This window comes from Phascolarctos cinereus, unplaced genomic scaffold (genome assembly GCF_003287225.1).
Source record: "Phascolarctos cinereus isolate Bilbo 61053 unplaced genomic scaffold, phaCin_HiC Scaffold_1;HRSCAF=81, whole genome shotgun sequence".
NCBI classification, from domain to species: domain Eukaryota; kingdom Metazoa; phylum Chordata; class Mammalia; order Diprotodontia; family Phascolarctidae; genus Phascolarctos; species Phascolarctos cinereus.
This window is the reverse complement of record NW_027555514.1, coordinates 154,520,799-154,535,196: the sequence shown is the minus strand read 5'-3', so window position 1 is coordinate 154,535,196 and position 14,398 is coordinate 154,520,799. Positions and strand designations below refer to the sequence as shown.

Sequence of the window (14,398 nt, the reverse complement as noted above, 5' to 3'; positions counted from 1 at the left end):
ATGGGACTCATTGAATACAATCCCAACATGCACTTTCCAGTATGCTTTCCCCAGTTTTCTAAATGGTATTATTTAGCCGCAGTCATCAACCCACCTGAAAAACAAAACAAAACAAAACAAAAAGCTATCATGGCATTCAAACTTCTGCACTCTCCCAGGAATTCTCATATGTCAAATCCTATCCTTTTATTCATTATTTTCCTAGAGAATTCAGGTCCCTCCTGAATACCCAGATAGTTGAAACTTCCCTTTCCTCTGATAAACATACTACTGAGTTGGGATGGACAATCACATGATTTTTTTGGTTTTGTTTTGTTTTGTTTTGTTTGTTTTTTGGCAAGGCAATTGGGGTTAAGCGACTGCATATTTTTATACATATATATGTTTTTATGTACTGGGTGAAAAATTATGTTCTCTTTCAAAGGTAGACTGAAGGAAGTCAACTCTACCTTTTCCATATAGAGGAGTTTCCTTTTTTTCTTAGCCATAAATCATTTCTAAATATGTCAGTGATCAGTTAAATCCCTTGATGAGTCATTTTGCTTTGCACTGCTCCAAAGGTAAAGTCCATGTGTTTCATTAGGTAGATATGGTGCCAGGTTAAAGTGTGTAGCTGCACAGCCACCAATCGAACACTACTACTAGAAAAGAACTCCGTCTGAATGATTTATTAGTAATGAGAAGGAACATTACTTTACCCTGTATAAAATAAAGGAATGTAAGGGACCAAGCAGTTAATCGTTCTTTTTTTTTTAAACTTTCATTTGTAACTTATGTTCATCTAAAATTTTGCATATAAGTTACTTAGAAAATGATAATAGAAAGCAGAAGACATAAAGACTTGTCTTTTTTTGAAAATTTAACTTCAATTAATATTAAATTTTTCACCTCTAAATATTTCATTTCATTGAAAATATATTATCAGAGTTGATACAAAATATCCCCAAAATATAATAAAACCCTAAACCTCAATAGGCAATTCTCTTGAGGCTTTAACTTCCTCATTGATCTTTTTTTTTTTACAAAAACTAGATGAATGATTAATAATCTGCAATAAGGTACAAAGAGAATTGATTTCTTCTTCTGAGAATCCAACATGAGTAGGAATCTCTTTTAATTACATTTCAGTTTCTAAAAACTCTTTGTATAACAGAAATTCTTTGTGTATAAGACAAAAAGCAGGTGATTGAAGATGTTCTAACCTGTGAATGTTTCTACTAGAAGATTAAATTCAGTGAAGTCATCCTGTCAGTGTGAATCAAATTTTTCTTTAGTGTGTGCTTTGTAAACTCCACTCTATACTAAATACTGATAATCATCACCAGAATTACCTTAGGTCACAAAAACACATAGGTCTGGTTCTGTGGTAGAAAATACAAAACAAAAAGCCCCTCTTTTAATGTTGGCTGGTTTTAGGCCCTGCATTTATATCTGTTATGTGCTGTTATGCATTAGGTAAAAGCAAAAAAAGAAATCTGAATGCATCATTCAGAGAAGTTTCTCTAATGATATTAGAATATTCTGTTGAAACATGTCTTTTTCTTAATTGCAAATTCTTCTTTTGTGGCCATTTTTACCCTACCAAATGTATACTAGTGAAACAAAATTTGCAGTGTGATATAAGTACTAGAAAATGTTCTTTACTCTCCAATTTTTATAAATTTCTAAGAGCTAAGTAGTGGGAAAATTATGTATCACACACGTATGTATGTGTATGTGGTGTATTTGGAAAATTGTACTATTAACTAAATCTACTAAAAGATATTACCATTAATGTCATTTTTGTGTAAAATAGATAGTCACATATGTTTTCTTGGTGTGTGCACACCTATGTGTATACACACAGACACATATATGCATAAAAATACACGCAAAAAAACCAGAAAGCAATTATCAATTAACTAGGATTCTCATAGTATTTCTCATACTCATCTGTGCTTTTATGTAGTCTCTATTCTTCCATCTTTAATTTTAATTGACAGATATTCTGTGCTCTTACATTCTCAGTGTCCCAGTAAAACATTTGGAGGGTTTGACTCAACAAAGGACCTTCCAGATGATGTTATAACATTTGCAAGAAGTCATCCAGCCATGTATAATCCAGTGTTTCCTATTAATAACCGCCCAATTATGATAAAAACAGATGTGAAATACCAGTTTACACAAATTGTAGTAGATCGAGTGGATGCAGAAGATGGCCAATATGATGTAATGTTTATTGGAACAGGTAAGAGTCAACTTCAGCATTAAATTTACATGTCAATTGCATTTGACTAATGTGCTCAATACTACCCAATACTGACTTAAAAAAAATTAAGGTAACCAAAAGGAATGGCCATATTCATTTGCAAGGTCTAATAGATTCCTGATCAGTGGACAGCTTGAAAACTGAACATTAAGTCATTAAAAGCCTATTAAACAATTCTCTTCTCAGGTCTGTTGACAGCACTTTAATGACTTTCCTTTTCAATGTGACCTAAATTTGTCCATGATTGAATATGAACAGGTGTACCTAATGATTAGGAGAACATTTGGTGTCCCTAGTCACTTCACTAGGGTTCAGTAGCTGCCTCACTATTTTTTATTTCACTACAGTGGAGAATTATTTTTCCTTTCAATTCCTGAAGGTTTCCTAATTTTGTGGAAAAGTTTAGTCAAATAACTCATTTATGTAATGTGATTTGAACTTGCCCAAAACTAACAGCAAAAAAAAAAGAAAGAAAAAAAGAAAGAAAATTGTCATTAAAATGTGTTTAATTTTCCTTTAGGTCATTATAACAGTTCAAGGCAGAAATGGCAAAATTCTCCATAGAAACATCCAAGCTCTTGCTTTGTAAAACTTTAGAAAAAATTTATGAATTCTATAACTACCTCCTATTTTCAATGTCTAAATGTTCAGACTCCACAATTAAAATCTAACCTTCAGATACCTCTTTGGTCTGTGACTGGTTCACACTGGTACTATGACATAAGCTGTTTTTATTTTTTTTACTCTGTAACAGTAATACTATTTTTGAATGGTACCAGTTGCAAATCTTCAACTTCATATTAAGGGTCAGATTCCAAAGCAATAAATCTCTAGGCTCCATCCTTGTTAGTGCTTGACATAAATCAGTGGGAAGCTGATTACTCCAGTAAAACTTCATGTAGTAACATTCATTTTCCTTAGTTGAGAAATAATGCACATTTACAATTGCCAAAGAAAAATGTAACTGGGCAACAAGTACTTTAAAGATTTAAAAATTTCAAACCAGAAATATTTGTGCTATCGGGTATAATAATGTTAGGTCCTGAACATTATTTTATCCTTTAGTTTTATGAGTGATACACCTTTATTGAAAGGGTCCAAGAACAATATGGATATGATTTTTTGCAATATTATATTAGTCTTGAATTGCAGGCATTAATGTCAACTCCTAAGTAGCTTTATAAAAGTTGAATGAAATTAGCTCTCTACGTTATTTTTTAATTAGTAATTTTTGTTTCTAGGAATATAAAAATGCTAGAAAATTTAATAAAACATTTTTTCTATGTTCAAAATTTGGAGTAATTGAATGTGTAGTAAATGCCACTCAATTCCTACAGTTTATATCATTGTTACTCCTTTTTTGGGGGTATAATTTTTGACAGTGTAAAAATCTGCTTGTTGTCATTGTGGTAAGTCTGCTTTGAGATGTTCAACAAAAGAAACAAAATCTGTTCTTTTGAAGTCTTCTTGTCACAAACCAGGATTAAAAGCCCCACTTTCATGATCACACTGAATGTCAGACATGGATGGAATATCAGTCACCAAAGTATTGGTCTGTCAGTAAAGTGAATTAATAACAGTAATTTTATCTTTTAAAATGGTTGCTCACCAAAGCCTATTGATCCTAAAAGAGTATGAAATTGTTTGAAATGCTAGTCTGTAAAACTTGATCTGAGGCTCTTATAATTCTGTTCATTGTAGTAGAGTTATAATCAAAGGCATTCAAGAGAATCATATAGTCTTACTCTAACTTTTGGAGTTCTGAGAAGCCTAAGTTCCTGTAAATATTTGTCTTCCTAAAAGAGTGCCCCATATTTCGATTTTTCAGAGATACAAGGTCAACTTATTTTAATTCAAGAACGTCCATTGTTTTTCTTTATCAACATGTCATTTCAGAAGTGTAACTCTGTGGGGTTCTCATTGGAGGTAGTCATGCTCACACACAAATTAATCCTTTATAACATCCTTTACTGATGTAACTATGTAGCCTCTTAATAATTACACTTTTAAGCACGTGTTTAAAATTAGCAAATGTACCCAAAATAAGACTCAATTAATTTTTTTTTGTCTATATGCATTTTTCTTGCCATAACTGAAAGTTCAGTTCATTAGCTTTTGGTTTAATTAGAAAAATTTCCCCCTTAGGTTCATCAAGTATTAAAAAAAAAAATACAAATTTAGAAATTAGAACTCTTGCTTCCCAAATAGAAACTAATCCACAGTACTTGTCACAAAGGAGAATTTGTATTTTTAGAAATGAATAGAATATTTGAGGAATAATAATACCAATTATAACTTGGATTAATCATGTTTTCTATTATTTTAGTTTCCTTTTTTGTTTCTTATTTTTTTTATTTCTGAGGATCTATTTATCCAAAGTATATAATCTTCAAAAAGCCATTGATATATCATGTTATTGTTTCCTTTCCTGAAACCAAATTACTATCATAGATCACAATAATTACATAACTATCTTTCTGGATATACACACATGCACACACACACACTAAATCCTTTTATCTCACTATTCATTTCCTTGATCCAAAATGATCTGACATCTTCATCAGTTAGTGTTTCTTATGATTTCCTTCAAAATGTAGTTACTATAATAACTTTCATATTTTGAAATAAAAGTCGAAAAGATGGCATTCCTATAAGGATAAACAAATGTTTCTTTCCAATAGTAATAATGACAATAATGTTGCCTAATTCTATTTAGACATCACAGTTAAACTTTGAATAATTCCTTTTTGGTTAAATATATTGTTCTATTTTTAATTTGGGGAGCAGGGTTTGTTTTGGGTGAAATGGGAACAGGAGATAGCTAGGTGACTCAATGGATAGAATGTTGGTTCTGGAGTCAGGAAGACCTGAGTTCAAATGTGGCCTCAGAGACTCACTAGCTGCATGACCCTAGGCAAGTCACTTAACCTCTGTTTTTCTCAATCTAATGGAGAAGGAAATGGCAAACAACTCCAGTATTTTTGCCAAGAAAACCCCATGTGGAATCAGGAAGTGTTGAACGTGACTAAATAACTGAACAAATGTGTACAACTTCAAGAGAACGCTTCATAAACCAAATTTTTTTTTCCTTAGATTAAATGCATCCTAGTTCGGGTGCTTAAAAAACATAATAAATATACTGAATATTCTTAGATTTATTATATACTAATTTGGCAAATGCAAAATAAAATTTATTCATTAATTTTAATATTATTATGCCCTCCATCACTACATGACCTTTTAAATAGTCATCTCCTTTTCTTTCTCTCAAAGACATAGGGACAGTTCTCAAAGTAGTTTCAATTCCTAAAGAGACTTGGCATGATTTAGAAGAAGTCTTACTGGAAGAAATGACAGTATTTCGGGTGAGTATTGCTTAATTTCAAAGTGTCAACAAGTTCAGCAATGCTTTTCCCTTTGGACAGCTGCACGTTGAACTTGGTGTGAACAAGCAATCTAGCATACCCTTCTAATTAGCTCATCAATTAAAAAGTCAGGCTCTAGTCAAAATAAATCTTAGAAGTTTCAATAATTGTTAAAACTAAAGATGAAAGGAATTTTGTTGCAAACTTATTTTGTTATGTCAGTGATAATACATTTTAAATCATTTTTTAATTCAATACAAGAAACATTTATTGAATACTTATTATGCATAAGAAACTCTCCTTCATGTTGATGCATAAGACATAGTTCCTGATATTAAGAACTTCAACAATTGAGTCAGAGAGATAAGACAAATAATGATAACTGAAAATTAGTGAGATAACTACAGAAAAGTAGAATAAAGTGTGCTAGGAAAGATCAAAGGTCAGAGAAATAACTTCTAACTAAATCAGAGAAGCCCTGAGAAAAAGAAATGACAGTTGAGTTGTATATTGAAAGATTAATGGGATTTCAACAACTAAGGTGGAAGACATGCAAGGTATACAGAATAGAAGTGAGCAAATCCTGATTTTAAAGCTTAATTACACTTAATTAAATACACTTAAAAAGTGATCCCAGAAATATACTCATTTTATGTCACTGATTCTCATCTTCACCACCCTGTGATGGTGTCAAATCAGAAACTAAAGCAATGCTACATTCCCATTAGGTATTCTGTCTCTGTAGAAATGGGGTTAAAGAGAATAAAATGGAAAGGAAGAGGTGTAATTATAGCCCATCCTAGTGGAGATACTCTTTTTATGTTAATTAGAAGAATGAAGATGAATAGATTTCCTGAAAATGTTGACAGAATCAAATGTGTAGATTTTTGGAAATAGTGGATTTTTTAAAACAGCTCCCATACAGAGAAAAGATGAAATAATATACTGAAAAAAATTAATGAAATAGGAATCAGAAAACCTAGGTCCCAAACCTAGATCTACCACTGACCACATAGTGATTCAATGGAAAGAGAGTTCTGCTACTTACCATGCATGGAACCCAAGCAAATCAGCCAATAATACCTCTGAGCATCTCCTTATCTGTAAAATGAGGGGAGATCATTGAATTAGATTATCTCTGGCTCTATTATCTATGATCCTATCATCCTTCTGAAATCTGGAGTGTTAGAAGATTTTTGGACTTCGATTGGTGTCCTAGTCTTTTCAATGTTGCCAGAAGAGCTGACTGAATATCTGCATCTGGAGCTAAGAACAAATTAGACTTACTTAGGAAAGGCAGTTTCTAGACTCTACAAGCAGCCCAAGAGGAAAGTTATAAGATATGTAGGGAGAACTTCATCATTACACCAGAAAGGGAGAAGAGGATTTTCAGCAACTAGAAAATGAGAATTATGCCTTTGCCACAAATGCTTTTGGAAGGTGACCCCTCTTTCCTAGATTTCATATATATTGTCAGGAGAGTTTACTATAGACTTCTTGGGGGTGAATGTTCTATCAAAATTCTTCTTACTATGCCATTCTAGTAAAATACCCCTTCTTAAAAACTAAAATAATTGAATATCTGGCAGACTAATTGTTATCAAGCAATAATTGGAAAGGAGGTAGATAGTATACCACCTGTAGCTTGTGAGCAGTAACTTTAAAAACTATACCACATTTTTTTTAGAATTTCCTTAGAAATGTGAGGGTAGAAGTTAAACCAAAGCTCAGGCTTTGAGGACTCTGAGATCATTGCCAGTTTAAATAGGGGGGCTGGAAGAACAGCTCCAGAGTACATGCTATAGGTAAATATAAATGAGTAATTATTTGTTTTCTGAGTTGTTTACTGTTCTCACCTATCAAAGAAACACTAAATTACTTCCTAATGGATGACCAGTAAAGTTTCTCAACAAGAAATGCTTATACTTTCATAGTTTGATATTACCTTTCCCTACATTCTTCTCTGCAATAGCTCCTGAACATTATTGCCATTGCTATTTCTGTGGTACTCAAGTAGACAAAACATATTTGGGCAGAATTTAAAGAAATATTTACTTTAAACATTCTATGCTCACAGGTAAAGCTTATACTCATATTGCAACCTACAGATTGGAATATATCACTGTCATACTTTGTTTAATTTTGTAGTTAAAAAAAATAACATCACATTAAACCAGTCTCTATATCCAGTGATATATGAGAGACTATTTTGTGGTCTCTGGTCTGTATTTCTCTTTGAGATGGGAAGGGTATATTCTCATTCTGTCTGCAAAAGTAGGTTGACATGATCTAGTAAAATATATCTAAAGCCAAATAGTTAATTTATAACCATGTTATACCCATAAGGTAGTTATTATTGAATCATTTTTGCTGGATTAAATAAGAATATTGACAACATATAATATTATGTTCATAGTTATGCTGCAAAGTCTCTAGTCAATTTCTGAACATTCCAGTAATTGAGATTACCTCCAAAGAATTTTTATTACAGGTTAAATCTAGATCTCAAGTAGAACATAGGAAGAAAATCAATTCTTCTGAATATAATTTTCCTGAGCTAATAAGTGGTCATCAGCTTCTTTTCAAACAGACAGCCTATGATAAATTTCAGCCCTAAGCATAACTAAAATCTTCACTAGTTTAAAACTCTAGGTGTTGCCTTGCCTGGACTCTAAATAGGTATCATAGTAGCTAAAATATTGGACCTGGGGTCAGTTAGACCTGGCATCGATTCTAACTGTTGGTGTGATGCTAGGCCAGTCCTTTCCTCAGCCTCTGTTTCCTCATCTGATAATTGGAGATAATAACATTACTCACTTGGTAGTGAGCAAACTCAGTTATCTAGGAAATCTGACAACCATGAATTCCTTTTGACATAGGACATTTCACTCACTATTTTTTAGGTCCATTAAAAATATTCCTTAATAAAAATAAAAATGCCCTCTGAAAGGTCTAAAAGGTATTTTAAAACTATAAATGTAATATGTTATAATAAAAATGCATGAGGTTAATAAAGAAAAAAATGAAGGTTGGCATGAAGATGCTAACTTGATTTTCACTTTAACTAGTTAGGACCAAGTTTTGGTTAACACCAGCCATGGAAATACATCACACAGCCCAAGTTTCAATGCATCAATAAACACAATGGTTCTTATTCATAGCTCTCCTGAACTGGAAGGTTTGCAAATCTGTTACATTGATAACATGCATTTTAAACCCAATTTATGCAATATTTCAGGAACAGCTGAGCAAACAAATGAATGAGTTCAATTTTCATTCAAATGTAAAACATAATTGATGCTTTCCAATACCAAGTCTATTAACTCATTTGTTAAAGAGAGTCCATGTGAGCCTCCAGTGAGCCTGGTGAACTCTCCTGAGATCAGCAGGTTGAAAGCTATGCAAGTGTAAAGTTTACTAGGGATTAGAAATATGTTGAATAATAATAATAAAAAAAAATCATGAATTGGAGCCACATAAATACAAGCTTAGAACTGTTTTTCTATTTTATTTTTTCTTGAATTTGAGTTTGGATAAATAAAATAAAGGTTTCTAAAGCAACACTAGTTTTAGATGGGAGTCAGATTCAACATGTATTTTACAGTGAAATACTGTTTATTTTAATGAATGTCATCATGACATATTATTGATTCAAATACCACAACAATGAGTTATAGGCAGTGAACTATTTAGAACCATTATTAATTTCTTCCCTTTCTTTAAAAGCATTATTGAATCCTAAATTCAGCATGCTGAGGTAATAGTATATCATATTGTGGTTCAAAGTGTAATAAGTTTATCATTCAGGGTTACTATTAAGGTACTGTTAATTCATTTTCAGCTGATGCAGAGATATTTAGATTTTTTTACACTTGCATTTTAAGTTACTTCCATTGATTCAAATTTTAAAACCAAAATGAAAGATATGCCCATTTTCACTTAGGAAGGGCTATTTGATGGGACAAAAATAATTACTACTTTTTGAAAATCTCATTGTAGAAAAAAATCTGTTGAGGAGAAGAAGCTGCTAAGGATGACTTTGCTTCTTATAAAGCCTTCATTTGGGGTTGGTGTGTTGTTAGTTGATTCAGACACTAATGATACAAAGCAGTCTAAATATAGAATTCAATTTTATCTTTTCAGAATGAAAAACAACTTTTCATTTGTTGCTTTAAAAGCTACCAATGCCATCACAGTTTCAAAGTTGGTGTCAAACTTGCTACTATACAGTTAATGGGACCAGGCTAGAGTCAAGCCAAATCTTTTATTATGTGTTATCTAAATTAATAGTGGCTAGCTCAGAAAACTACATCTGCATTATGATTTCATAAAGATAAAGAAACTAAAAAAAATCACTAAATAATTTGATTAAAATCTAGGTGCCTGCAGAAATCAATTCACAAAATGTTCTTAATTTTTTTTAAGCAAGTGATATTTGTTTACAAAATGACTAAGGTTAATACTCTTAAATTTACAAACCAATCAACTCCCCTCTGAATGATTGTTGAAGGAATATATTTGTGTATTTCACAACTCCTGAGATTAAAGACCGGGAGATAAGATCTAGCTCAGTGATTGGTGAAAAAAACACATAGTATTTTAAAGTATTATTGGCATGAGTTTTAAGTTTCTATCTAATAAAATAACAGAATACAAAATTTTTGAAAACTGGTCATACAACTGATTTAAAAAATGTAGAATTTTTAAGACAAATAAGCAAAAAAAGATGACAAAGTAGAATAGAAGGCAAGGGAGGGAGAAAAGTATATACATGAGACTGTAAAAGAATAGGCAAGAAGGAAATTTTGAGAAGAGGCAAACAGATTTTGAAGACTTGGCTAACATTTATTCATAGTAATTTAGTGATCTCCCAATTAAAATCCTGCAGTATTCCTCTCTGGACCACTCATTTGGTCTTTATGTGTTTATGTTATTACTTTTCATTTCTGCATTTCTTTCTTCTACAGATAAAAAACATAAGGTTGTATTCCTCTTTACTTTCAATAGGAGGTGCTGAACATCATATGCTGTCCAACTCAGTGTTTGTATTGATTGTGATGAATTGTTTTTCTTTGTTACAGGGTAGGGTTCAATGGTAGCTATAGTATATTGGTAAATGATTGTGGTATTGAAATAAAAGCTATCAATAAAACTCAAAAATAAACCTTTCTTTGGTAATACTGGTATCTACTTGAAGGTATCTCCTTCAGTATCTATTACAATTTTCTGTGTTTTTTAAGGTAATTTTTTATTCCTTTTTTTCCTACAAAATGTTTAACTTTATTTTATCTTTTCTTTTAGGAACCAACTGTTATTTCAGCAATGAAGATTTCCACAAAGCAGGTACTTCGATATTACTAGGATAGATTTTTTTTATCATTTCAAAATAGAATATTTTAGCCTTTTTATATGAAGCATGCCATTAAAAAAAAAATGAAGTCATCTAGATAAGTTCCCTAATTCCAAAGATATGGAAACTGAGACTATGAGAAGTTAAAGGATTTACCTAAAGTAAAACAAATTTTATGTTTCAGAGTGAGGATTTGAACCCAGATTCTGTGACTCTTGTTTCCATAACATGAAAAGAGGGTACCTACGTGGTACAGTAGATAGAGTGCTGGGCCTGGAGTCTGGAAGACTCATTTTCCTGAGTTCAAATTTAGCCTCAGTCATTTACTATCTATGTAATCCTGGGCAAGTCCCTTAACCCTATTTGCTTCAGCTTCCTCACTTGTCAAATGAGCTGGAGGAAGAAATAGGCAACCATTCCAGCATCTTTGCTAAGAAAACCCCAAAAGGGGTCACAAAGGTTCAGGCATAAGTAAAAAACAGCTTGAAAAATACCAAAAAAAAAAAATTTGATTTAGCATATGGTATGTAAGGTCAGAACTGAACATCATGCTTTATTGATTAATAATGTATACTAAAAGTACTGTTCATGTTATGTCTTTAAATCCTCACAACAACCTTGTGAAATAGGTGTTATTTCTATCCTCATTTTACAAATGAGCAAACTGAAGGTGAGAGAAGTTAAATAATTTCCCTAAGGTCACATGACTAGTAAACATATATCTGAGATGGGATTTAAACTCAAGTTTTCCTGCCTCCAAAACCAACACTTTTAACAACCACCTGCAAATTTTACATGTTTCATACTTTTTTTATTTAAAAAGAACTTCTTTTCCTTGATCCTCTACTTGGTTTAAAAGTTTAAATGAAGAAAAATATGGGTTAAAAATATAAAACTATAAATTATACGCATTTACTTCAATCTTTAAGTTAAATTCTAAGATTATTAAAATTTATTAATAGTTATAAAATGTCTACAACTAAAATTTGAAAGGTACACAAGAAAGTAATTGATTTTGAATATGAAATATTTGTGACAGTTCATTGGGAGAGGATGAATATTCCTGTTTTGGTATCTGTAGTTTTCCAAAAATGCAAATGGGATAGAAAAAATGTTTTTGCAAAAAATATCTTCTGAGAGAAATGGCTTCGATGACACAGATCTCTAAATTCTTCAGTGTGGGTATCCTCTCCCCAATAGATACAAGCATTTCTTTGACTGAAAAACATACATTCATTCATACTGTGACCAACTTCTGGTGAATAGGCTAATTTTAGTAATGTCGCTCTTTGGGCAGAATTTGAGGTATTGCCAGGCCTCTACTCAAAGTTAGTAGGACCTGTCAGAGCTTTCTTTCCATTGATGTAGCCTTGGCAAACACAGAGTCAACTATGAGCAGTGACACATTGGAGTAGGACTTAAGTGGAGATTTAAAGAAAATATCATATCACTTATGTTCCATCTGAAATTATATAATTATACTCGCATGTCTATTTGTAGAAGGGTATAATTTTCTGAGACACTTAATAAGCCATCTTCTTGGTAGGGATCTTGTCTTCAAAAATCATTATATCTATATGAGAAAGCTGTAGTTTGCTTAGAGCTCTGGAAAATAATTTTATAGTTTTAAATTTGCTTACATTTTGGAAACTCTGAGCAAAAATTATTCTTTCCCAATTGTATATAAAGTACCATGCTTATTAATAGTGTTTATTATGCTACATGAGTCTTAGTTTCTCATTTCCAATTTAATATATGCTTTGGCAGCACACTTAAGCAAAATAGATGATGGCTAAATGATGTAGTTTTCACAAACAAATTTCGTTTTTACTTCTCATGAATTATATCTTTGTTTCCATAGTGTTGCCAGTTATTTCACATCAACTGCATGCAGTTCATTAATATAAATTAAGAACGATGTTTTGCTGCTAAACATTTGAAAGCATTGTTTGGATTTGTAAATATGTCTTCAAAAATGTGTTTTATTAGGTAGAGTATCCTTCCACAATCCTCAAAGAACTGCCATTGCAAAAGTAGGCCACTGTTACCTAGATTAACCATGCTTTGAGGGTACTTTAGTAACCCAATGTATAACTAATTTGATACTAAAAATATGATTTGGAAAAAATCACCTAATTTGGATCTCATATTTCTCATAATAAATGAAAGTGTTGGACAAAATGATCTGTAAGGCTCCTTCCAGTTCTAAAATGATATGATAAAATGAGAGTAGCAGCAGCAGTAGTCAACTCCAAATTTAAGCAATGTAATAGCTGCCAAGTCCATCATTCAGTGAAATAAGGAGATAACATGGATAGGAGTGAAACTGGGAAAATAGTCACTGGTTAAACTTATACCTTATGTATTATTGCAATTTGAGGATCATTCTTCTAGATCTGTTTTTAATCCTACCTCTCTTTTTTGTTTTAATTGTCAATCATCCTTTTATCCCTCAAACAAGCTATTAAGACCATATTTTGCTAAAATGGGCATCCTCTTCCCATAAGGATATATGAAAATAGATTGATAAATAATCTCTAAGATATCTAGAGATAAAATGTGTAAGTGAAACTCACAGTGGAAATACTATTGACCTCATACTGTCATCTTACCCCTCATAAGCATGTTTTCACCTGTTCTTATGACCTAACATTTGTCAGTTGTTGGCAAGGATTTACGGGGATTTCCAGGATGGAAGCCAGACTGGCATGTTTCCTTACCTAATGATTTTTAATAGAATTGCTTGCCTTATATTCAGCACTTAATATGTTAAATTCACATGTAATTTCTTTACAAGATGTTGCCTATTATAGAAATACTTTACATTGAAAAAATATTTTGATATAATCAAGTAGTCAGAAAAGCATTCACAAGTTGAAGAAGGAAAATAAATGATCATCAGTGTTATCTCAATGAAATACCTTATGGTTGAAAGCATTTGGTATACTGCAATTTATTTGAACTGTCTGCTATTTTTCTGACTTTGGATTTTCCTCACTTTCTGGCAGTCATCAAGTTATTCTTTCAATATTTCCTTCCTTCCATGGACCTTTCAAATACTGTTTGCTCTTTAAAAGCTCTAGAACTGATTAGAAGTATAAAAGTCCCCTCTTGAAATGGCATGTCAATGCTTAAATACCATCAGAGAAGAGGGTTTTTTTTAAATTTTTGGTTAGTCTATTATCTAAATTAAATATTTTCAAAAACTGAATTGACCAGCTTGGCCAAGAGTTTTCAAAAGTTATTAGATCCATAACATAACTCTGCTTAATTCAAGTCTGTCCTATTCTTCCTATAGTGGCTTCTGAATTTCCTCCTATTAAAATATAAGTGTTCTATTTGGATTCAGAAACCTGGGTTTAAATCTGGCTCTGCCAATTAGATGGCACAGTATTACAGTGACTAGAAAGAGTTGGATCTGGAGTCAGAGAG

The 14,398-nt window shown here is 31.9% G+C and overlaps 1 protein-coding gene across 2 annotated transcripts in view; it reads left to right on the top strand.

The window, feature by feature from the left end:
* SEMA3A (semaphorin 3A) overlaps nt 1-14,398 on the top strand; it is a 645,372-nt gene that overhangs the window by 592,056 nt on the left and 38,918 nt on the right. For both annotated transcript variants that reach the window (XM_020999770.2, XM_020999769.2), the window contains 3 exons: nt 2,008-2,227; nt 5,525-5,616; nt 10,918-10,959. In XM_020999770.2, the coding sequence (XP_020855429.1) occupies nt 2,008-2,227; nt 5,525-5,616; nt 10,918-10,959 (354 nt within the window). The remainder of the gene's footprint in view (nt 1-2,007; nt 2,228-5,524; nt 5,617-10,917; nt 10,960-14,398) is intronic.